Here is a 26333-nt window from a genome sequence, read left to right as displayed (position 1 = left end):
GAATATGCTTTCGTTCTAATTATGATGCACGACCAATGCTAAAAAAACGCTCTTCAAATTGTAGCAATATTACTTAATGTCCATTTCCATTTGACAGTGTGCAAGAAGAGAAAAAGTCCTTCAGAATCCCATTTGATAATTTAAAGAATGAAGAAGGAATGAAAAATATGTTGTTATTGGAATAAGTCGCTCTCCGAAACAGCATGAGTATGATCTCCTGCTATGTGAACATGCTATTTACATGGTGTAATATTGCCTGTGTCTCATCCAGATAATGAAATGAAGAAGGAAAAAAAACAACAACACAAGAATCGAAAAAAAATGCACGGAAGACATATTCAAATTTTCATGTAAAGCATAAGAAAAGATCGAAAGCCTTGCACAAACATCAGTGCACACAAACCAAGCAAAATCCATTTAAATGGATTTTGAAATAAATTTATATAAATTTGTATCATGAATGCCGTCATTTAAATGCACACAATTTGAATCTTTTTAAGTGTCGTTCAACTGTGCTAGTTGTGGATGCGTCGACGGAAAGCATATGGTTCAAAGTAAACAATGCATGAAAATGGCGCGTCGAAGATTCGATAAAATGATAAAAGCAGATTTTTTTTGTTTTCTTCTGACGCGCGCGCATATTGACGCATTTTTATATATTATTATTAGACGCTGTGCTGAGCACACCAAGAGTCACCATCGATGCCAGTGATTTTACTGTGGGTTACCCAAAGCAAGACGTTAGCACCGGCAACAACAAATGTCCAAAGTTAATTTCAATTTAATAAATCTTATCGTCGCACCACAGGTATCTGGGATTTAATTTTATTTCTTTTATTTCGCCTGAGTCTCGTTCGAAACGAGGTGCTTTTTTTTATTTTCATTTTGAATGGAATGAGTTCGGTTCGACTCAATCTAGTCTGTATATCCTCAAATGCGATCAAAAGTGTTCGGTATAATTATTTGTGCGCGAATGATTCGAGGCCTGACCTCAACAACGTCAAGCGTTCAATTGCAACAAGAGATTATTAAAGTCTGTTGTAAATTTGACATTTTTTTTACTTGGTTGTTGTTTTTTTTTTCACTTACCACATTCAAAAGGGTCGCTTTGATTGGTCTATTTTACATTTTTAGATATTTTCAGCTTCACAATATAAGTGCTATAAGTGTGCAACGGGATCACACCTGTGTGTGCTTGTATTGCTCTGAGGGCAATCGACACAGACTGTACAAGTTAAGTGTGGCTTCATGAATTCCGCAGTCAAATCGTATGAAAAAAAATGACCATATAGTAAAAAAAATGTTGACTGTATCAAACGATGACTGTATGAAAAGCTGTTGTGTTGAGGATATTAAAGAACAGACTCGAATAAAAACGAGATGAAGAAAAAACGGTATGAAAAATGTAAATGCTGTCAGATTAAGTTACCGGTTTTGACTTTGATACGAACGACTTTAATGTATCGCGGCATTGATAATTCAACCGGATCGCATTCATCTTAAGTTCATTCGTGGCTTTGCTTGGACTTTTTTTGGGGTTTGTTTTGTGCATGCGTTCGATCATATTTCTAATTCAAATTCATTTTCACGATTGTTGCAAATCCACATTCCAATCCATGAAGACCGAGTTTCGCTTTTAAATGAATCAGATTTCAGGCCTTTGCTCAATCAATAGAGAATAAATGAAAGTAAATCGATGTAGCATAGATTTGAATGGAATTTTAAGATGAACTGAAAAAACGCGTAAATTTATTGTTTTCATCTTTTATGTTGAGCATTTCAATTCAGCAAAGTTTACTAGAAACTGTAGTTTAGTCTACTTTTCGGTTCTTATTATTTTTATCATGTAGATCGATAAATGTTGTTCAGTCGCCAAATACTTTTGTCATTTGTGCATATACGAGTGCAATTGATGTCCATTTGAAAATTCAATTCAATTAATATGATATTTGTAGTAACTTCAATGGCATAAATTAGAGCATTAATTTTTTTTGCTGAGTAACAATGCTCGAATATTGTGTGGAAACCATTGAAAAGGGATTAGAAAATGACAACAGCAAAACAAGGCTACAAAAAAAACGAATAAAATGCATTGTCATTATCTATTTTGAAGCTAGACGAATTCTTTGTACAAAACGTATGAAAACTCATTCTTTGTTCGAGATTAGTCTCATGCACGGAATTTCGTAACGTAAACACAATGTGAAACTCGTTATTGGTCGCATCTACTGTGCAATTTTTCTGGTAAATGTATGCGGTATGTGCCGTTTAATGTGTTCTATTTCACTTCTTATTCATAAATCACTGGATAGAGCGAGTGTGGTGAACAATATGAACATCGGACATTGGACAATGTATGCGATAAAAACGAGACGAGAAAGCGTGAAAAAGGAAAATGGATACCACAGCCGAATGAAAATGAAAAGAGGCAAAATGAAAAAAAAAGAAACAAAAAACCAACAACTACAACGACATTGGAGTGCACTAGACATCTATTTCGCCATTTGTATTTTATTATATCTGATAGAGCAAATAAAGTATTGCATGGGACATCTATCTATCGAATTTTCAAATATAAATGTGTCTCTGGTGCGGAGACTTGTGTCCGACGACTCAATTTCAGATCACTGGCATTTTTAGCTCTATCTGCTAAACTCTTTTTTTTTCAAAATGCCATCGCCCATTCTTTCCATTTTCATTTTAATCTCTTGGCCGGACGATATGCTCGCCAATGCACTTTGATTTGTATTTAAGCTTACGTTAAATTTTATGACTTAAATCTGAAAATGGCGATTTCTCCTCCAAGTCTTCATTTTCATTTCGCAAAAGTTTTCGCAAATATTTTTCGGTGTATACGTGTACAGTGTACACATTGGCTCTGATTCTGCGGATTTTCCATTTTGGTGTGTGTTTAACATTATTTTTTGGCATTAGTGTCCTTTCGTTTGTACTTATTTATACATATAGCAATATATTTTTCATTTGAAATATATGTTCAATGGAATGGTAGAGTCAGCAAAAGTTGATGATAACCAAATGGCGAAAAGTTATCCTTTTTCTATCCATGGTCCGTTGTCTATCCTTTTTTATTTTCTATTTGCACTTTATGAATGAATATTTTCATTGTACTTATAGCTTTGTATTTGTTTTCGGTGATTTGACATTTTCTATTCAATATTCAACTCAACGTTATTTTTAAAATTATTTCAGTAAATGCCACTTTTTATATTTTATGTAAAAGTCGAAAATGAATTGAAAATATTATATGAGTACTTACCGTTAGATGTTGAAACAGCCACGCTCTAAGGATATTTGTTGCAACTTTTGGGAATATACCTCGCTTTTTTTGGTTCTTTTTGCCATTGGCATCATCATCTTCCTCACCCGTACCTTCTCCACTACCTATACTAGCATTACTTGCATCACCTGTTGAAAAAAATGAAAAGAAAAAGAATGATGAATTAATAAAATTGACGAGTAATTTATGTGTAAGACGCAAAAAAAGCATCAATAATTGTTTTTTGCTTATTTATGATTCAATTGCGTATCCCGCAAAACTTGGAAAGATGACTCGAAATAATTTGTTCATATTGTTGACATATAAAGCTGTTTCACAGTGTTTTTATATATTTTTTCTTCTTCTAACCATACGGAACTATGCGGAACGTTCTGAATCGTAAAACCAGACCACATGGTAAAAAAAAGTAGTTATGACTAATAAAAAAAATATTATTTGAATATATAGATGTCGATCATAAAAAGGTCATAGCTTATGGCGTGTGTTTGCAATTATAATTTTTTTTTAATTGATGATAAAATGGTAGACGCTTTAAAAGCATGATTGATTGACACATTTTAAAGCTGAAGAATCGAATGGAGAAGCACATATTGCTTGGAGAGTAAAAGAAATTAACTATAACATATTCGTGTTGATCAAAGTCTCGAACTGATTTACCGGCAATTTATCTGTGTATTTAACAACGATTTGAGGCGAAAGTGTCATAGTTTTATGTCTTTAGTGCGAGTTTTATTTCTTATGGCTTGCCACACTTTGATCCTGGTGTGCGTTTTATATATGTGTATCGGTCGCGCTTAACATAATTATTCCGATTACTTTTATTACCTCTTTTTTATAGTCATTTGGGTGCTTAATCCTCAACATTTTTTTTCCAGCTTTCTTTTATGACTTTTTGATAAAGTCGAATATTATGATAATTACAACTATGATTATGTATATTCTCTTTTTTTTGCTCAATGTGTTGTTAATACACAAATGGGTGCTATTGCTCACCGATACATTTCATTTGTAAGTCTTTATACATTCACCGTCGTCGTCGTCATCATCGTATATCGTTTGATTTTTGATTGAATTAGTTTTGGTACGTTTGTATGATTCAAGTGTCCACATAATCATCGTCACGAAGTATGTGTGTGTGTGTATGCACGCGATGAAATCGACACGAAGAATAAGAAGAAAAAATTATTTTAAAATTACTGCTTTTACATTCTAGATTGCTTTTTTATCGCTATTTTAATGGTTTAGTAGTAATAAAATTCGGTGCGTGCGTTCGATTCGATATTCTCTTTGCGGTTTTTTTCTCTTTATGTGTCTGACTCTATTTGTCTATACAGCAATGATGCAGTGTTACTTACAAGCACTGATTGATGTGTGGATTCTTTGCTCGAACGCGTGATTATATGTGACAAAAACAATGAAAATAAGTAACTCTCGCTCTCTCTCTCCCCCTCCCAAATAGAGTTTGCTGCACATTTTATGAAGTTGTGAACAGATTAATTGAGATACGGCAATTTATTCGAAAACTCGAATACAACCAATAAATTCACGAGTAACAATGTGTTGAAAAGGTAAATAAGCCAATCCATGTATGTGTCTATCGCAAATAAAAATGTATATAGTTTTATTGAAAATTTAAACCGAAAGAGATGGAAAGAGAGGGAGAGAGATTCAAATTAATTTTCCAGTGCAAAAAAAAATCCATTTATTAAAACTACGATGATCGAATCCACTAACGCATTCAAATTACAAAATGGAAGCGAATACACAGCCATTATAATTAGAATGAAAACCATCGAAATGTCGATGGATTTAGGAAATAATCGAATTATTTATGGACTTGTAGTTGTAATCAAAAATGGCCATAACATTTAGAGAAAATATGGGAAAAGCCATTTATATGCACAGACATAACATAATAAAATATTCGGAGCATTTTTAGTTGACAATGTTGCACACAGCATCACCACTTAAGCTAATAAATTTTCAACTTGAAATATGTTATAAGTTTTTGGCGATTTGATTTTCGCATCTATTGCGATTTTAAGGGATCATTCATCCCGTGAATGACTACGTCTAGTTGTATGAAGAATCATCAAATGAACAGAATCCTGAACTCATATTTTTGATGATGGTTTTAATAAGAAATATCCGGCATCACAAAATCGTATGCCAATTGAGATAAAAAGGACAAAGCCTGACGCATTGAATTTGTCATGTGCTGATATTATTACCAAAAATGTGCGTGTTTTCTAAATGAAGCCATTTCGTTGTTGATGCTGCCGCCTCCTCTATCGTCGCCCCGTTGAATACATTTGAATGAGATCAACACATTAAATAGTGGCAAATTTACATAATTTTATATAAATAACAACAATAATAATGAAATTCATGCTTGGATTGCGGTGTCGGGTCGATGTTTTATTCGCGCTCATTTCATATGGTTGTGATTTTGGATGCGATACGCATAAAACCATTCACAAAAATCTCTAAAGGTCAAATTTAATAGCTGAAAACATTAATCCCTGATAATTTTTCCCTAAACAAGCCCATCTTATTTATGCGGATGGTTCGGTATATTTCATTTTGCATTAAATCATTACAATATATATTCAATTCTTTTACTAAGCACCCGCTACACTGAATGACTGGATCGTTGTGTGCCGGATTCATAGCCGATCGATGTTGATTTTAAATGATGCTTTCGTTTTTGTTCAACATTTTCAATGAGTTTTCAGTTCGTTATCGGCCATACCGGGTCATATACATTTGATTGGCTCAGCTCGTCTCTTTGATTCACCTTCACGTAAGCCGATTGCTTTTTTTTTTGTTTCTCTTTTATTTGTAATTTTGATTTTTGGTGCCATATCACAAAGACACATCTGCATTTAGAATCCTCTTTCTCTATCTAATAGCTAGCAGTCCGCACATTATGTAAACACTTGCCACAAAGTAATATTGTACGTTCATCCTGTCCATGAAATGCTATTATGAATTATTATTCAAATTCATTGGTATAAAATCACCAGAGAGTCAACCATTTGATATAGTTATATGTATGTTCGACGTTCATACGAACGATGTTGGCGTCTTCATTCTCGCTCTTTTACTTGTTTTCCCTCCCAGACCAGATTATTACCATTGCCGTGGCCAATGCAAGTGTTTAATAACATTGTATAAAACCATTGTCGCGTTTAATGCGACGCATTCTAAACGCTCAGTATCTTTTTCGAACAACATTAACCGATTAAGATTAAAATTAAAATTTTAAATTAAACGCAATGCCTACGTAATCGTCTAAAACCGTATTATTTCGACACCCTCGGCCATTGTTAATGGTTTTAAATGCGCGCACGCACTCACATTTCAAACACACAAACAAATGCACACCGATGATATATTTGGTATTAGTATCAATTTATGGTTGCTGTACTCTGAACACACAACATTTTCTCTCCTCTTCGTAACAGTTTTTCCTGTTTTCTATTTGATTTTGCTGATTTTGCTGAAGTCAATGGTTTTTTACTTATGTTGCTTGAGCCCATTTGATGGTGACACGTGGTTATTGTTCGATAGATAAAATATGAATAGAAAGTTTTTGGAATTTGCACAAAGGAAACTGGAAAATAGTGCATACGTTCGCAAAACAGCCACCACATCCGCAGTCTATTTGGTGCGACATTAATGCAACCATGTGTAATCAACATGCACTGCATATTTTAGATGAACTGTACACACAATACTCTTGTAATGCATCCAATTTTGTGTTTATAGTAGAATAAAACAAAAGAAAACTTTCCACTTTTTCTATATCGTTCGAAAGATTCCTTCAACAAATGTACTGTGGCCGAAAAAAAAAAGTATACATTTTTAAGCATCACAATAGAGAAGATGGAAAAAGACACATAGATAAATTTATGCATACAAGTGAAATCCAATCAGAAAGTGTTCGCATTCAAAAATGTGAGAACATTGTATGGTAACGTCAAAAATGGTCGAGTAATAAAATTTGTTTATTATATAAACAGAGTAATAACGCGTAATAGCATTAGAGATTCTTTTGAGCTTTAGATTTTTCGTCTCGGAAAATTTAACGGATCCATGTCAAGCGGTGCATTGTGCGAACCGAAAAAAAGGGCTACATTGTATCAAAAAATAAATAAACCGAACCGAGGCAAACAAAGATGCCTCGAACCATTTGCAAGAGACGTGGAGAGGGTATGACGACATTGCCGTACAACATACGTATTTAAATTAATGTTGGCTAAAGTCAGCGTTAAAGTCAATCGGTCTTTCGTGCGTTGCTTATTGCATCTCAGAATCAACAATAATAATAACAAAAAAACAAGTCTTCTTTCGAAATTCGCTCCCTATATATATATATATATATACATCAATAACAAACGCTAGCTACTGATACATCTCATTGTCCAAGTCAACACACAAAATCAAAAATAGTAGAGATTTAAGTAAACACAAAGTGATTTTAGCAATGATGAGAGCGAAAGGGAAGAACACCAAACAACGGAGGAAATTGTATATAATTTTGATGTATTATCGCTGTTGCGTTCTCTTCTCATGATAGATACAGTAGCATAAGATTAAGGGAATGAATGCGATATTGCATTATTAACAAATAGAAAATTGGGGTGATGGTTAATGACTCACGAGCAGTTTGCGCATTTCAACATAATGCTGTCTTCAAACCATATAACAAATGTGCACATCCACAAATACACATTCGCACACATACACACACACATACGTATGATTTTGCTTCCTCCGCATCATCCGTTTTGGCCAATATTAGAACGAACAACGGAATTTAGTTGACAGACTAAAGAAAATCACCGAAAGTAACAGAAAAACCAAATTCCGATCTGAATCGAAAAGGGTGTTGAAAAACAATTTTCGGTCCGATAAGTATGAAGATGAGAAAAAAAGAGAATGTTTTGATATTATGCTGAAATACTTGTGTACGATTTAGAATCTGTTTTTTGATATGAATTTCAAGCAAAAAATGACCCAGATGTTGTGTAGCTGAGCAAAATTAAATTAAAACTGTTATTGTTGTTCAAACCCGTTTTCAAGCATGGTAAGGAATTGCGCGTACTAAATACCACAGCACCTGAACCTTTCACGGATGCCGATTTTTCTATATAAATTTATATTCAGCGTTATTTCCATTTTACATAATGCTGTTTGTCGCTGTATTTGGCCCGTCTGCCAAAGCTGATGGTCGTTCAGCATTTGTGCACACCACATAAAAGAGAAACCAAAATTGTAAGCGATGAATAAAAAATCGTCTAGGAAAAGTAATCCATCACTCCAACGACCCATAAAGGATTTTCAATAATAAAAAAAGAGCACGCTCACTGTGATCGACGGCAATATCGAAAATGCAGCACTCTTGCTTCTTCTCTCTTTTTCTCTCTCTCTCTCTGTTTTTTTTGTTGCTAAATCAATTCATTGAATGAAAAAAGGCAATGAAGAGGGAAGTGTGAATGTGCGTATATGTGAGCGAGTGTTTGTATGCAGAGAATTGAATTTTTAGCAGTTAAACGATTCACATTTTAGCTATCGCTTAGTCCGTGCTGTTAGAATCTCTTCACGAATATAAATAAAATTGAACATAAATGTAGAAGTCTGCAATCGAATGAAATGGTAGACATTAAAATGTATTGTTTACCAAATGAATAAAACATGTATTGAAATTTTAATTTTGGCACAATTCAATTTGCACGCAAACATGGTTGCACACAATGAGCATCAGTTTTAATCAAATTTTCGTCAATGAAAACGAGACTACGCGGTAGGGACGAACAAAATCCAAAACCAACAAATAAAACAACAACAACAACAATATAGACACATTGAAAAGGCTTTCGACAATCAAGAAAACAATAGATTTCAAGCAAAGTGTTATTCCTCACAATTTGAAGATTCTCTATGGAAATTTTGATTTAAAATTCAATTCACTGTTAGTTTATTCAAAGTATACAATAATATATTGCATTGGCATGCCAAAATTATGCTTGCATATTCAACACAACTAAAATGAATGAAAAATACTAAAATAGCATGCACCACTATCGATTTATCACACATTTCAATTTGTGTTTGCACCATTTTTTGCGTCACGACATGCATGTTTTCGGTCAATCGAACATAATGAATTTTCTTTGTACGTCAAAGTGAGAAATGTCACCCAAACCGAATGGCCCAATGGATTCAAATAAAATTAAATCATCTCATTTATTATAATTTTTTTTAATGTCTGTATCAACAAGCAATTGCCAACACATTCAATGTGAACATTGAGAAATGTTTGGGGGTTAGTTTTTTTTTAAATACGTCATGCATCTAAATGCATTCGATTTGATTTCATTCTTTAGAAGATTGTACCGAAAAAAAAGAACATCGGGTCTTATCATCATCTGAGATGGATTTCAATTCCATCGAGAGAATAAACGGATGAAGAAAAAAAAACACACACACACACACATTCACAAATGTAGAGTCGTGCACTGGGTTCCAGTGAAAATAGATACAGCGACGGTTGTTCTTCTTGTACAGGAACACCAAATCCAGCATACGCAAGCGTTCACATTTTTATTTAAATAAATTAAAACGAAGAGAATCATTAAGACCGCATTAAAACAGAAAGAAGCTAAATGTATTTATGCAATAGCATCATTAATCATTTCAGTTTGGTCGCCCGTTTGTTCGTTTGTTCGTTCGTTGGCCCGTTTAGTTCGTGTTAATGCCTCATATATACGCACGAACATTCGAATCCATCGAGCGCTCGGATTATTTATCTCCATGTGTAACACTATGGCACGCATAATATCCGAGCTGCAGAGTGAGTGTGTGTGTGAGAGAGAGAGAAGGAGTCAGAGTCGGATAGAACGAAGATAGACACACAAACGCATGCACAACGAAAGGCATTATGTTTTTATTCTCTATTTATTTAGTGGAAAGTTGTCGTTATTCTATAGCATTTGACGCCGCCACTATTTTACATCGGTGGTGACGTTGTATTTGCGTTAAACGGCGACAGATCAACGTTTTACCATTTATGCCACTATTTTGGGTGATTGTCTTGTGCTGGTGCTCTACTCGAAAGTTCAATCATAGGAAATTGCTTTGGCTGGAAATACGCGATGGTAATTCTATAATGAATTAGACAAGAGATAAAAGATACATGTCTTTTTTCGTAATTATAAAGATTGTAATGGCGTTTTGGTTTGTTCTTTTTTTTCTCTCTTCTTGTTGTTTTTCTTTGTCTGTTTTACTGTCGCATTATTTTTGTTTTTCATGTGAGAGGCAAAAACGTGGCAGAAAAATGAGAGCAAAAGCGATTTTTTTTACAATTGCAATTACATTTCGTGGTATGTTGAATGGTGTATATGTGTATATGTGGGAGCGTTGTCTCCCTCATTCGATTAAGTCCGTTTGTCATCCATTTATTTTCGTCGCATATCTATACGAATCGAATAAGTTTTGGTTTGAATTGTGCGTTTGTATGCTGCATCTGCGATAGCTATCAGCTAAAATATTTACAGATACGATTACCAGACGAGAGGATTATATGTGTATGTACAGTATTGGGATACGGATTGCTTTTTAGATTAAATTACATGGTACTAAGTCAAAACAAAAAAAAAACTTTCTTCGCTTTCAATAGAAACTGAATCAGCATCAAACACCGAATAGAAATGCAGCCGACGTTTAACATTCATTACTAGAATTGTTATCATGTTTTTTTTTTGTTTTCTTGAGCAAATGCAATATATCATTATCTGATTTTATTAATGGGTATTTTGATGGTTTTTCACATCTCATTCGGCATAATGAGAAAATTTAAAATCGATATGGCAAACCCTTGGTCGATGGCTTGCATTTATTGTGGTTTTGAACACATTTCATTGATAATTCAATCCTGAGAAATAATTTTATTTGCGCAAAATAACATTTACGGCACCTGTTACAACCTTACAACCAATCATCAAGGGTCAATTTAGTGATCGCCATCGAAGCCATCAAGTCATAAACTATGAATGATTTACAGGTAATTAAATTAAAGTTAATGTGAATTATATATCAGCTGAAACATCGAATGATTCACACGTATAAATACATATATAATTTCGGTGCGAGGTCTTTCTTAATTCTTGCAAGAAACAACATCTAAACAAATGTTTGGGTGCATATTTTAAATATATTCATGTGTTATGCCAAACGGTGTCAAATGGGAAGACATGTGCGCGAGCGCGCACGCCAAGCAACGGCCCATACAATGTACGCACATGCAACGAACTTCATAAATTTTCATTTGATTTATAGCTCGCGCGAATAAATTTCACATGACGCCTTTTTTGCACTTCTTTTACAATCCTTCACGTGTTGTATTGTATTTTATTCTCGTGTTTCTTTTACGATCTTCAAGTTATACAGTGCAAACATTTACACTAATACGCTCTCACACGAACACGAACACACACACACCAGCATGCTAACATCAAAAATGCGCTAAACGATTTATTGGTATTATTATTTTAGTGGATATTTTAGACAGTTGTTAAATGTCACTTTAGTTTGATGATCAGGATGACAAAAAAAATATGTGTTTTATTTAGAAATGAGTGAGCACAAATTTTGAATCGAAATCATAATAATTTTGGTATAATGTTATATGTCAACGATTGATGTTTTTTTTCGTCTCACGTACAGATATTTGTGATAATTGTTTTTTTTTTGTTTATCATAATGCATGTATGCGGTAACATATGAGTGCATGAGTACAAATAATGTGATAAAACGACAAGCAGTCATGTAGTGCTATATTTTGTCCAGCCGCTGTAAATTTGGTTGTTAATTGCGATTATGGCATGTTTAACACAATAAACAGCATACAAATATCTGTTAAGCACCAATATGAATCATCATCACCATCATCATCATTCGAAAGAACCATTTTAGTGACATCAGTCATTTATAAAATCTGGACTAACAAATATTGACAATGTCTTCTTTTGTTGGATTTGAAAAACTTAATTTAAAAAATAAACTCAAATTAAATCGTTCGAATACAAAATTTGTTGCTTTTCTTTCATTTTTTTTTTTTTGACAAAAATAAAACAAAACGGCATTCTTCTCGGAATCTATTTATAATAATTCGAAGAAAAAGGTCAATGCAAAAGCATCCGAACGAATGGCAATGAAGAATACACGATCAACTCGATAGATTAATTCCAACTATGGATTAAAAATGCGATGAATAAAAGAAATTCAAAATTAAAAGAAACAAACTGAAAATCGACAAAAGTGAATATAAAATTCGATAAATACATGACAACAAAACATAAATACAGGTTGATTTTAATCTATTTGACCATGAATTCCATTTCATCGAATAACTCAACTTGTAGATCTCGTAGATCAATCGCACAAGAACAACTAGACATTTTATGTAAAAGAATAAGAAAAAGAGGAGGAGGAGAGAGAGAAAGAGTGAAATAGAGAGACGAATTGATCGCGCGAGCGGTAAAAACCAAAGTAAGAAAGAAATGGATTGTGGAGTAAGAAGGCGATGAACACAAAATTAAATAAATGAGTTACATCGCCAAACGACCAAACGAAACAAGAGAATGAAAACTGAACATCGAATGGCCACAGAATGAAGAATATACAACAAAATAAAAACGAAAAAAAAAAAATCAATAGAAATATTGTATGTGACAAGAGATTCTATACCTTTGACTACGGTCAATACAACCGCGCTTGCATTTCAACATGGCCTTAGATGATTCTGTTGCGACTCAATGCCCAGCACACAAATTCATTCTCACATAAAATATTATGACATTATACTGATTTAAATATCAGCACCGTCTCTCTAGCTCGATGGATCACCTCGTTTTCTTTAAACCACAGATTCCATGCAATCACCAGCCATATATTGAATGCATTCGATGAACATTTCGATGCTCATTTGGAGCTTTAGAGATCGAGTGATGCACATTAACTAAACGAAGACGAATGGTTTTACATTTCGATTCTAATTATTAATTTATGGACTTCACATTATTTTCGTCTCTGTTTTTTTTTCGCTATCCGTTGTTAGAAGAAAACACATTCCATTTGAATATAGAATCAACTAGTTGTGCTATGAGAAATAATGGAACGCACGATGAAAAAATTGGGTGAAAGATAGAAACAAGACAAAAAAAGCAACAAAAACAACACAACACAAAAAATCTTTCTTAATCGCTGATGACTGTGAAAACCGGATTATTTATTTAAGTGACCGAGACTTTCAGATATCATATGTTCGATTTGGTTTGAAAGTGATTTTGGGGTCTTTTTCATAGATTTTAATATTATACATTTTTTTTTTAATTTCGTGGGTTTATTTAAGACTTACACTGGATGTTTCTGACTCAAAAATAAAACTATGCCCATGTTCATGAACCGTACAATAAGTTGCGTATGAAGAATATCCAACCAACAACCAAAATAGTGAAACAAAATATTTGATTTCTTTTGGGTTGAAAGTTACATCGTATCATGTCATTAAAATAAATATCTCACTCATTATTCCTCATTCGAATCGTCACACGAACAACGTTAAGAAAGAAAAAGAATGTGAAAAATACATGTTCGTTGTATTTTTCGAAATACACATTTTAAACGAACACAACCGAATGAGATTTATTTCACCAACATCGGAAATGTACTCACAACAGATTTAAGTTATGATTTGGTGTGATCTCTCTCTCTCTCTCTCTCTCTCTCAACATCTGAATTCTGTGATGTATTAGTTTGTCGACGATGAATGATTGCGATATAACAAAACATTGCAGTAGATGCATGTAAAAAAGTGCGAATCTAAAGAGTGACCCACGTGCATGTACTTGAGTCATTTTGCAATAACATTGAGTTTTGGATAATGGCAAATATGATGATCAAACTAGAAGTGAGTCAGCCAAAGTGCGAGAAACATAGAGAAAATTGAATTATGTATTTGAAATACTAATCGCTGTCGTAGTAAACAAATAACAAATCGATGCAAACAAATGATGTTTTTAATGTGTCTGACTCAATTTTTGTATTTTGCGGTGCATGTGCCACTCAACTCGATGTGCGCGTGAGAGAGAGTCTGTTTGAACGGTTTGAAGCGACAAAACATACACGTACACACACACACACACACGCAGGCTCGACATCAACAAAAGCGATTTACTGTCGTGCACTCGCTTTTCATTTTGTTGACGTGTCAATTGCAGACAATTCTGTAACTGACATCCTGTGCGTCTGCTTCAATTTGAGCGAAGGCACAATAACAAGCAGTATTTGGTTCCACATAAATGGAAACAGAACATTGGCATTACAGCTTTTATGCTAGCACCAGCATCAGACAATAAGCGTGGCAGTGAGAGTGCATAGCAGGAATCCTCCGTTTCTTTTGCTTTGAGGAGAGTGTAGTCGAGTGTGTGGCACACATACTATTCTTCATCGATTCGGGATATATTTTTTTATTCGCTCATTCTATCTGAAGAGCACACAATTTCGCACAAAACTTTAGTTACCATAGTTGTTGTTCGAGATTTGCATGGTTCATGTATTTTTCCAAATGTGTTTTTTTTTTTAATTCGAAATTTTCTCGCGGGCTGAAAAAGTTTGGAGGCATTCACTGCTCAATGTTAAATGTGTTGCATCGATTGTTGAGACACAGAGAGAAAATTAAAATTAAATAAAATCCTCGGGTTGGTTTCAATGTAAGGCAGTTCAGAATAGAACACCAGCAACAAATAAAGCGTTAACGAGATCTGAATAAAAAAAAAACATTACAAAACAATACTAAGCAAAAATCGAACCGCTGCGGTTTCTTTTTTTCTCTGTCTCTCTCCCTTTTAGCCTTGGTGCACACGCGTACAGACGACCAACATAGAAATGATTGCTTACAACTTCCTCAAACCGGCGGCGATATTCGATATGCATCTTCCAGTAAATGGCCAACACTTAATTGCGCTCTGCCATTTTCAACGAAAAATTACCGCACAATTTATAAATAATCGGTTTAGCATTTTCTTCTTCGTCTTATTACGCTGTTTAGCCGGTCATCCTTTTTTCACTCTCCATCACGCTCTCTCTCTATTATCGGTTGTTTTGTTTAAATTTCATTTTGTTTACAACATGAACAAAAAAAAAAGTTCTAATAATTTGCTGAATTAAATGTGCGCCATACAATGTAATGCACTTTACGGTTTACATGAGATTCATTGAGGCGATTATGTACGGAAACAACAAGACGCAAATGTGTAGCCTCAGTCCGAACAACGAAATTGTGCAGAGAAAAAAAAATCCTTAGCACCAAACAAGAGCGATCAAGAGAGAGAGAGAGAGACAGCATTCACATGGCACAGAGGAATAACGAAAACAAAAACCAATACGAATAAAAAATACTATCGAAAAAGAATCCACATGAACACCGTACGAAATAATTACTAATTCGACTCAAAAACGATTAGGAAAATTGAATTTTGCAATTACGTTTAATACAAATTATATTAATTTAGAGTGCACGACCGTGTGGTTATGTGCGCAACATTCACAATGTATATTATGCACCCTTACATTACGTGCAGTTGTTGATGCACATAAATTTTTACAAAATATACATATGCCTAAGCACTATACACGTTTATGTGTATTAAAAATCGAGTTTTTGTTGCGATACCACGCAAATTAAAAAAAAAAAGAAGAAGAAAGAAAAGAACGACGAACAAATGCTATGAAAACTGGGAAAATATCCCATGATTTTATCGCAAAATGTATAGATCTCAGGCTCATCTTGCTCTCGCCTTTATTCTTAGATTCATTCTTTCTCTCGTCTCTGGACTGTGTGTGTATATATCGTTTTTGTTTTTGTTGAAAATCTAGTATCAGTTTTAGAACCTATTAACTCTCTTTAGCGTCCGATTACTTGTTTTTACTATGTTCAGTAAATGAAACAAAAGCTTAAGTTTGATGAAACGAGCTAAAAACACCATCGAATCGAACACAAAAACCAAAGAAAATCTATAGAGAACGTATTATCATTCGGTCACACTATGATATATGCTGTACAATACAGTAATTATACGTAGAATTGTGCCACAAGTACAACATGAACAAGTTCTACGTGATACTATTTTTGTTGTGGTAATTGTTATTGTGTTTTTTTCTCTTCAACTCATTGTTTTTTGCTTGTTTTATCTTCTCCTATTCTCCCGCTAAATCTCTCTCTCTCTCTCTCTCTCTCTCTCTCAATTCTTTATTTTGAATGATACAAGTGATGTAGTCCGTTTCTCGTTGATATTTGTAGACAGTGGTAGTAGTGTCTTTTTAAAGCCGACGCGTTATTTTTAACGTCACTTAATGTTGCCAATCGGAATTGCATTTCTTTTTTTTCTTCCTCTGTACATTGAGTGCGCCTAATAACGAAAGGAAAACCATCTGAAATTACTCTTTTCGCGGCAAATCGTCTATGTTGTTCTTGAAAAAATGCTGCAGCGCAAAGAAACTGGAAAACAAACCGTGCGGTAATAGAATGCAATAACGACGCCATTCACTGGAGAGAAGAAAAAAAAAGACCAAACAACAAAATCAACTTGCGGCCGCGATCGTAGAGAGGTAAGCCCACGTTACGAGAAAAAAAAGGCGAGGATCACTTTTAGTGAAGAAAAGAGCGAAGAGATAGAGAACAACCAACAACACAAAGCAAAAATCGGCATTTACCTTGGTAAAGAGATAGATTTCATAAGTCACGATCGGAATGCCTTTCAAAAGGTAAAAGAACATGTGTACAAATGGCCTTAAGGTTATGTATTTCGTTGCAAAATCGTTTTGTTGATCTATACATAGTTATTTTTTTTTGCATCTTCGCCAAAAACAATTTGATTTCTTTGCTTTTCATTTAGGCTACAGTTGTTGTTGTGCGAAGATTCTTTTTTTCTGTTCCTACTTACTGATCGTCATTTGACTAAGTTTTTGCAATCTCACCGTGTAATTCAATCTCGGCCAAAGCAAAGGATACGCGCAACAAAGCAGAAAAAGAATGCCGTTTAATGCAGTGAGAACCTTTACACACAAACATACAAAATGCTACAAAAAAAAGAGAAATCTTTATGCAATTATTAGCAGAGAACAGTGAGGTGTGCCATTTCCAGAATTGAGTGAACACCTTTTTCTTCTTCTTCTGTGTCGTTTAATTTTCGGTACCTTCTTAAAATTTGACTACCATCAAAATGTACAAAATGTTGCACTTGTTGTCCATGTTTTTCATGCAAATGCTATGGCTGATTTATATTGGGAAAAAATGAAATCAACCAAATCAAAAACGCTGTTCGTTTTATTATTTACAATCAAGGAATGAAGAAGAAGAAGACGACGGAAAAAAGAAGAAGAAAGAAAAAGATACGAAAGAAACAGCCGAACCTGTTTTTGAGGGACCTGTCGAAATAGCAACAGAGGGAAACGAAAACTGAAATTAATAATAATAATTGGTTGCCAGAAATATATCAGAAATGTTAAATGAAATAACAGAGTTGGGCAAGATTGGCGTCAAACAAGCAAATGAGTTGAATATTCTTCAGTGATTTTAATTTATTACAGCAAGCGCTTTCATTTTCGGTCACTTCATCAATTCCCAACTCTGTGATAAATGTATGATTTATAGACGTGGGGCAACACACACTGCGGTCTTTTAAGTCGTTTTCTTTTTGTTGGTTGTTGGACCTAAAAACCCAAAACCGAAAAGTCGAAATACAAATGTACGGGTTGCAATGCATTCCAGTGCATTCAATATTGATAACCGGATGATTTCATATTTAGTTTGATCGCTGTCGATGCTGGTGGTGGTGGTTGAATAAAAGCGAAAACATTATGTTCATCTTCAATTTCTGAAGGTTGATTAACAACCAAGTAATTTATTATTAAAGGTTAAACAACTCACATGCGTGCGCGCGCGCACACACATCAAAACTCATGTGCTACAATCTGAATAAAAAAAACGGTAATACAATCGTACACATTCTCATCAAGTGATTGTGATTTCTCCGTTGATGTTAGAATTGAATCTCTTTTTTTTTCGTGTTGTTGTTTTTTTCCTTCATTTATTGAAATGAATTCAAAGCATTTAAAATTTCTACACCTCAGTTAACGAACATTTGAGTATTTATTAAAAAAAAACAACACCTAAATACTGGCTTTTGATTCTAAACCCAAAAAGAATGCTTGAAATTTATTTTCGTCCATTTGGTTTATGTTTTTGTATCATTTCGTTTGATTCTTTTTTCGATCAGTTTCCTCATTCACCAATCCCTTTTTGCTGCATGCATTCGAATTCATTTAAGATGTTTCTCTCTGCCAATCTCTTGAATTCACACATATTATTAACATTTCAATGCATACGTTTTAATCAAATAGAATTTATTCAGGATTAAAACGCATCCGATTAAATTCTTTATATGTTTTTAATCCATGTGTGCGTTTCTATATATATATATATTTTTCTTTATTTAGTTTTTGCCAAAGAAACGCGCTAAACGTTTAATAACAGTGTTTTGTGATCGAAATTGGCTAAATAATATAATTTAAACGAAAACATCAAATTATAACTCTTGGCAGGCGATCCAAATACTTTCCCAATCAAATAAAATATTTTTTGAACAAATGTGAAGTGAATTTCTCATGCGTAGAATACTCATAGAAATTTATTGAACAAAATCTGTATAAAATTGATATGGAACTTTTTATCAAGAAAATTAATTGTAAATGAAGATGTCACATGACGAATAATACTCATGTAAGTAATGTTTTATTTAAATATCATGCATAAAACGAGTTGAACGAAAGAAAATTCGTTAAAAAATCGTTTCTGTTGTGTTCCATTATTCTTGACGAACAGTGTAAGTTAAATAAATAAATAAAAGACGAACAATCTGTATGCATAGGTAAATCTACAGTTGTTCCATCGATAAACCTGACAAACGACCGCCATTTTCAGAGGAAAATCATCATCTCGTTTGCATCGCATAGATGCGATAAGGCGTAAAGAACGATGATCGAAGAAGAAAAAGACATCTCTCTACTTTTATCTATATGAATATATCTGAATATACGTTCACACATATTAAATAGATTATTGAAGATGTTTGGATTAAAATAGATACGAAACTGGTACAGAAATTGAAATGAACTGGGAGTCTGTGTGAAAACCCGATAAAATTACGATCCACTTGAATTGCCGGCTAAAAAACTTGCATCTGGTATATATGAAGAGTACAACACAGAAAAGGAGTGCGCGCCAATGATCATCCAATCACACTTATTCACTTGAATAATACATATTAATGATCATAATGCACGATTAGTGTAACGTATTCATTTACATTGTTGCAAAATGCGAAAGATGTGTGTGCCAATCGCATTTGCCGTTTCAAGTTAAAAAAAAAAATCGGTATACATATACAATATAATGCGTGTCTGGTTTCGGTGCAACATTGACATGCAGAGACGAATATAAAGAATTTTCTGTATGGTATTGTTGTTGTTGTTGTTGTTGTTGTTGTTGTTGATCAGGACATTTATATGGAAACATACGATGTGTAATATGTGTGTACATGTCAAATTGGTGAGTGGCGACATAATATAGTCGAATATATATTGACTTGGACATAATGCATTTTATTGACATCAAGTCAAACGTATGGAAATGATATTTTTTGTTTTTTGTTTCTGTTGTCGTTGTGGTTTTTTTTTGTGTGTGCATGGAATCGAGAATGAAGCAAAGTGAAGGAGTGAACGATCGTGAAATGTATATAGTATAAATGAAAATCCACACCAATAATAACAATAATAATATGGAAATTCGCTAAGATCACCAGATACAAGAATTTATGATAATGACTTAGCTGATTACAGGCCCAGCCATAGTTACATTCACAGTTACAACCGTACACACACATGAGAGAGATACGGACGGAGACAGATGCATTGGCCATTCCCGCCGCTGAGATGATCAACTATGAAATGAATTACTAAAACTTTATAGCATTTGTGTTCGATTTCGTTTTTATTTTGAATGGTTGGCGTATTCTCGTTCCTGACGTTGTATATATTATTTGCATTTTGAATAAAAATTTGGTTTATTGTCAGTGTCTTAAGCATGCGTGATTGAGGTGTTGCTTGTGCAAATGTCAGTTAATTTGTTGTTGGTTTTGGAAGACATGCATGCGCGCCTTCTTTTTCTTTACAATACTTGAGCCTCGATTTGTGTCTCTCTTTTTTTGTGTGTGGGAGTTTTTTTTTTGCCTTTCAATTCTTCTTCCACGACATGCAAATGTAAACATATTATATTAACAGAGCATATCATAATATATGAAGAGCTAAAGTTTAGATGTTGATGACCATTCGACATTTTGCTGAGTTAATTGCGTAGGAAATCAATAGTATATAATTTTGTTTTAGCATTTTTTTGCATCATTTCATCATGAAATGTGACTAATGATTTCCGAAAAAAGTTTTTCGGACCTTGTGTATGTGTACTGTTGTGTGTACGAAACAATATTTGTGACAGCTGATTTAAACACAATTTAAATCATCTGAAAACGTTTTCATTCATTTTCATTAATAGAATTTGTCGTCATTCTCATTTAATTGATGATATGAATCGTTTAATTTTACAATGTCCCGCTCAATGCTTATTTTTTTTTAATCAAATGACGACGTTGTTTTAGAACTGATATCGTCGCCATAATATGTCAGTCATGCGGGCGATTAGCTCGATCATATTATGAAAAGTGTATATTTATTTGTGTGTGCGTACATGTGTGTGTATTTTATGTGCATTTTTGATTGTTCATATGTGAAAACTATCTCTGTTGTCATTCATTAAACTTCCAGAATGAGTTTTATTTGTTTTGAATTTTTTTTTTTTTTGCGTTGTATATATGGAAGTGCATACATGAATGACATGTACGTTTCTGTTTACCGACAGCACTAACATCAAATTTTTGCCAAATGAATGAGAGACGAATAAATGAATGAATGAAAGCTCATGTCATGTTTTTGTTTAAATGCTCATTGAAAATTAATAACTAAAAAAAGATACACATTTATGAATGCACTTGACAAAAACTTCCTCCGATTGAATGAAAAACTTTAAAACTATTCAGAGAAGTGAAAAAAAAAAAAATAAACAACGACATGAACATGGTAAAAATGTGAAAACGTAATTGAGAAAGGTGAATGAATATAACAAATATCCATTGGAGAGAAAATCCAACGAAAACGCCAACAAAAAAATAGAATCTGCAATCATATACACCTTAATTGTACGTGCGTGCGAGCACACATTACTGTCATGTCACGCTGAAATGCGCACACCAACTTATTTCAAATGAAAATGTTCTATCTTACCATCGCTAAATATAGTAGTTGCATTAATCATTTATTCTTCTCTTGCTCATCTTTATTTGTTCGTTCTCTCTCAAGACGCAAATAATTTATGTAATTTAATGAGCTCATCACTCAATGGAAAATCGTTGAATTTTCCATTCATTCAGAATTTTTTTGTTGTTGTTGTAATATCACTTGTATGTGATGTTGAATGAGAATTATCACGGGCAAATGCATAGTTTCGTCTCAGTGCAAATATTTTTGTATCAAAACAACATGCAATCGCCACGCAATATCATCTCAAATAATGTGCAAAATTGAAATTGGTGAGCTGAAAAATGTGTAAAAATTCGAATGTATATATTCTTGTAGAGCGTGAGATGAAAAGAATAAAATAAAACGTACTGTGTGCACTCAAATCGAATAAATAAAAAAAAATTGAATACAAATTGATTTTACAATTGAAGTAATTCGAAAATGCCGGCGCAAGAATATTCTTTTGTCGAATAACGATCGATTGGAAATGTGTTTCTATTCTCACATTCCAATTTTGCAATTGTATCAATGTTTGGAAAATAAGTTCCAGTAATTGAATGTATGTTTGTTGCACTTTAATTCTTAAGCGTCTCCATTGTTATTCATTTTGTGCAAAACTGAAAAGTAAAGAGTCAGAAATGAAAACACAAACACGAAAGAGATAAAGTGTGTATAACTAACAAGCTACAGTTTCAATTTCAAAATCCATTTCATATCGCCTTCTCAACTTTCCATCTCTGTTTGTATTTAAGGCGTGCCACTTCGATTTTATTAAATTTTTCCATTAAAATTTTCCGATGAATGCATATGTGTATAAGTTGGTGTGTGTGTGTGTGTTTTTTTTTCTTGTTCCACCATAATGAATAGCGTTAATGAAAGAAATGGCAAGCGCCAAGAAAACGAACATAATTGAAAAAAATTGATACAAATTTAATTGTAGTTGATGTGCGGTTAATTTAGAATATGTGCGTTTTAAATTTTTTTGCACTCACTCCACGAACTCGTAACATTCATTCATTCGTATACATTCGTTGTATACGGTGCCGACAAGTAGTTCTCTTTTTTTTCATCTTTCTCTCGTTCTATCTCACTCTATGCCGCTTCAAGAGCCAGAGTGTGATGTATTTCACTTACTATGAAATGAAAGCAGTGGCAAACACTAACGCTGCACTAAATGAGGGAGTTATCGCGCATTGCCAACAATAAAAATAATTGTTAATAGCTTTGCTAACGTTTTTAATGAAAGTTATTTAGATTTATATATAAATTAGTAAATGGTTAAGACTGATGCTGCGTAACAAGGAACAAATTCGAAATTATTGAGCTCAACATAAGTGCATCTCAGCCTTTCACAAAAACCATTCATACATTTTCAAATACTTTTTGTCCGTTCTATATGAATTCTTTCATTGCAATTGAATTGGATTGTGTGTATTATGAATTAATTCTCTCTATGTGTCTCGCTTCGTCTGTTTGTCGCTCTATCTCTTTTCGATTTCCATTTTATCCGTACACACAGTGCATTTCAAACACTTAAAACCAATATATAAATAAAGATTGTTTCAATTTAGGCGTTCGGTTTGTTTTTTTTTTTTTTAATTCGACTATTGATACTTGTTTACATAAATGTCTGCGATTTATATAATTTACTTATTTAGAATGCAAGTACTTGAAAGCGATCTGCTACTTAATGACAGAAAAATGTTTTAAATTTTAAGCGAACCAAACTGAAAGAAACAAAAACTGAAATCATGAAATTTCTTGTGATGCATATATATCGAAAGGCATTAACCATGTGCCTGTGTATGGTTTTTTTTTGTTCGCTTTCATAAATTCTGAATAAGTATGTAAGTGCGATATTTTGTATGATTCACAAAACAAAATTAACTAATGAATTTATGGATATGACGGCGTTAAGTAATTTTAGAATTAAATGTATTCAACATACACAAAAAAAAATACGTCTCAATCAAAAGTCGCCAGTTTCGAGAGAAAGAGAAAATGCGTCCAAGAGAATTCCACATAATACATAATTACAGTCCATGCAAATACTGAAAATGTTAACGTCATCATGTTTTTGTACTAGAATTTTTGTCGATTGAGGCGATTCCATTGCGATTGGGTTGCAGAACGGTAGATATATGTTGTTTGATTGCTTAAAATGTTTGCAAAATATTTTGAAAATATCAAGTACTAATCTGCATGTACAATAGACAAAAAGTTCTCAGTAATTTACACACAACGAAATGAATCGATACATACCCATTCATTGGTTGTTGATCAAGAGCCAAAATCAGACGCTATTTGGAAATAAATATTTACATTTTTTGAATGTACAATGGATCAATATGTTCATTGTTTGAAAAGATCATCGATACATTTGTAAATGAATAAATGGCTTTAGCCGTGCACAATTATCAGAAATTCACAAAACGAATGGAATGAAAATGAAATTGAGATGAGAAATGACCAAATGAAGAGATGAGAAGAAAAAAAGGCATAATGGTAGTTGGACGAGAACAATCTATGGCATATAATAATTCTTGATCGGATTTGCCTTGACCTAAGAGGTTAATGCTTCAAAACGTGCATTTGTCTGCAGTCAAAAGCTATGATACACATAAAACAATCAAGCGATCTTGATGAGCCAACAAACAACCAACGATACATTTTTTCTTCCAACGTTGTCCTACAACGAATGAAATTTGTGACGATTCAAGATTGGTGATCCATCATTTTTCTCCAGTTATGTTTCAGTCCCTTTTTTTATTTCATTCGAGTAACACAATTTTCGTGTAAAAAGCGATTTTCACCACCCGCGATTCAAGTTTTCAAAAATGTTTTTGTAATTTTTTCTTCTTCAATTTTTGTGATCACTAAATCTCAATTATTGTAATGGTTGAATTCGAATGGGCAAGAACACAGAGATAGTTTTGATCGTTGGTTCGACAAGATCGGCTCGCTTTTAAACAATGGACCAAAATGAAAGCTAGAAATCATCCATAATTGTCGTGAAAGTGAAGTTTTTTTTGGGGGAGGGGGGAATATGCTGAGATATTCCAGTGATATTCTCAGGCTCGAACCAAAAATCAAATGGAATACCTAAAATTGCAAATCAGCATGGACTGAATGTTCCAAATCCAATGCATTGTATTTGTTTGTTTTGTTGTTGTGGTTGTTGTTGTTAATGTTGCTTATTTCACATTCATTTGTTCATTTGAAGCATGCCGCGCTCGATCGTTAGTACGCTTAAATATCTTGATGCTGCGACGTTTGATGATGAATACATACGAGAAAAAAAGAACAACAACAACAGCACACAACTGAAACCACAATATAGAAAACGTGAAAAAAAGAGGCGACCAAAGAAAAGAAACGAGTAATTCTTCCTTTTTTTGTTGCTGTCTGTCGCTCAGTGCGCGCTTTTTGTGTCTTGTTCGCCTTTTGTTTATTGTTTTGTATGTTCGGACTTTTTTAAATATATTAGTATGGCGCACAATCGAATTAACCACGAGAGAGAGAGAGAGAGAGAGAGAGAGAGAGAGAGAGAGAAAAGATGAGGGCAATGTGTATGCATCACCATCCATTTGTCTCTCATTTCAAAGTCATTTCAGTTGGTGTTTTATTCATTCTTTTGATGAGAAATCGAGAAGAAGAATCAGACACAAATCGATTCGATTTTATTTATGCAAAAGTTAATTAAGCTAATATGTATACACTTTTTCTCTGCCTCTTTTCGGGATCTCGGCGCGCTTGTTCATTTGTGCCAAATGAAATGAAAAACCATTCGGTTCCGAATGACCAACAGCAAGAATGAACGCCGAAGAGAGAAAGGAATACAACGCATCAATAGACTGACCGTAGAAATAAACTGCGACAGAACAAGATTATCCGCAGATATGGTCTTTACAGGTCCAGTGTACAGGTTATTGCGGCCATTCCCAAAGTAAAGTCTGATATCAACTGGACTTTTTTGTACCCTTTCGTTTACGTTCTACACGGGGCTTACCATACTTTTTAATTAGAATTTTTCGCTTGGAGTTTCTGCGACGGCTATGTCATAATTTCCATTGACAGAGGCTAATTATATTATATCGATACATCTGAGCGAAGAAATAAAACAAAAAAGAACCTGCAGTTGAGAGAACATTTTTGTTGGTTTATTTTGTTTCAAATAATTAAACGGCAGATATATTGCATCCATTTTGGAATTTTCATCTCTAAATTTCAAATGTTGAACGCGAAACAGAAAAAAGAACGGTCACATGATAGAAAAATAAAATAATGACGAGAATTTTTAGAAATGACGGAAGAAAAGAAACAGTTTCCAAATAAAATCCATCGTCTATAAATTGTGGTCGGTTGTATTAGATAGAAAATGTGGCAAATTAAAGCGGAGAGGAAGAAAAAAAATTGTGTGTAAATCAAAAGAAAGAAAAGAATGAAATGTACTGGGAATGCAACAACGTCATAACATGAACCGAATGAGGTAGAGCAACACGTAAAAGGCTATGACATTTGCCATTAAATCATTCGCAACAACAACGCTACAGTATCA

The 26333-nt window shown here is 33.6% G+C and overlaps 1 protein-coding gene across 3 annotated transcripts in view; it reads right to left on the bottom strand.

The window, feature by feature from the left end:
* The window catches only part of LOC116338789 (homeobox protein homothorax), a 309164-nt gene that overhangs the window by 91212 nt on the left and 191619 nt on the right, over positions 1 to 26333 (bottom strand). For all 3 annotated transcript variants that reach the window (XM_031764266.1, XM_031764268.1, XM_031764267.1), the window contains one exon: positions 3278 to 3426. In XM_031764266.1, coding sequence (XP_031620126.1) covers positions 3278 to 3426 — 149 coding nt within the window. The remainder of the gene's footprint in view (positions 1 to 3277; positions 3427 to 26333) is intronic.

This window comes from Contarinia nasturtii, unplaced genomic scaffold (genome assembly GCF_009176525.2).
Source record: "Contarinia nasturtii isolate CC-2019 unplaced genomic scaffold, AAFC_CNas_1.1 Cnas_scaffold_414, whole genome shotgun sequence".
NCBI classification, from domain to species: domain Eukaryota; kingdom Metazoa; phylum Arthropoda; class Insecta; order Diptera; family Cecidomyiidae; genus Contarinia; species Contarinia nasturtii.
The sequence above is the reverse complement of the archived record's forward strand: the minus strand, read 5'-3'. Positions and strand labels throughout refer to the sequence as shown.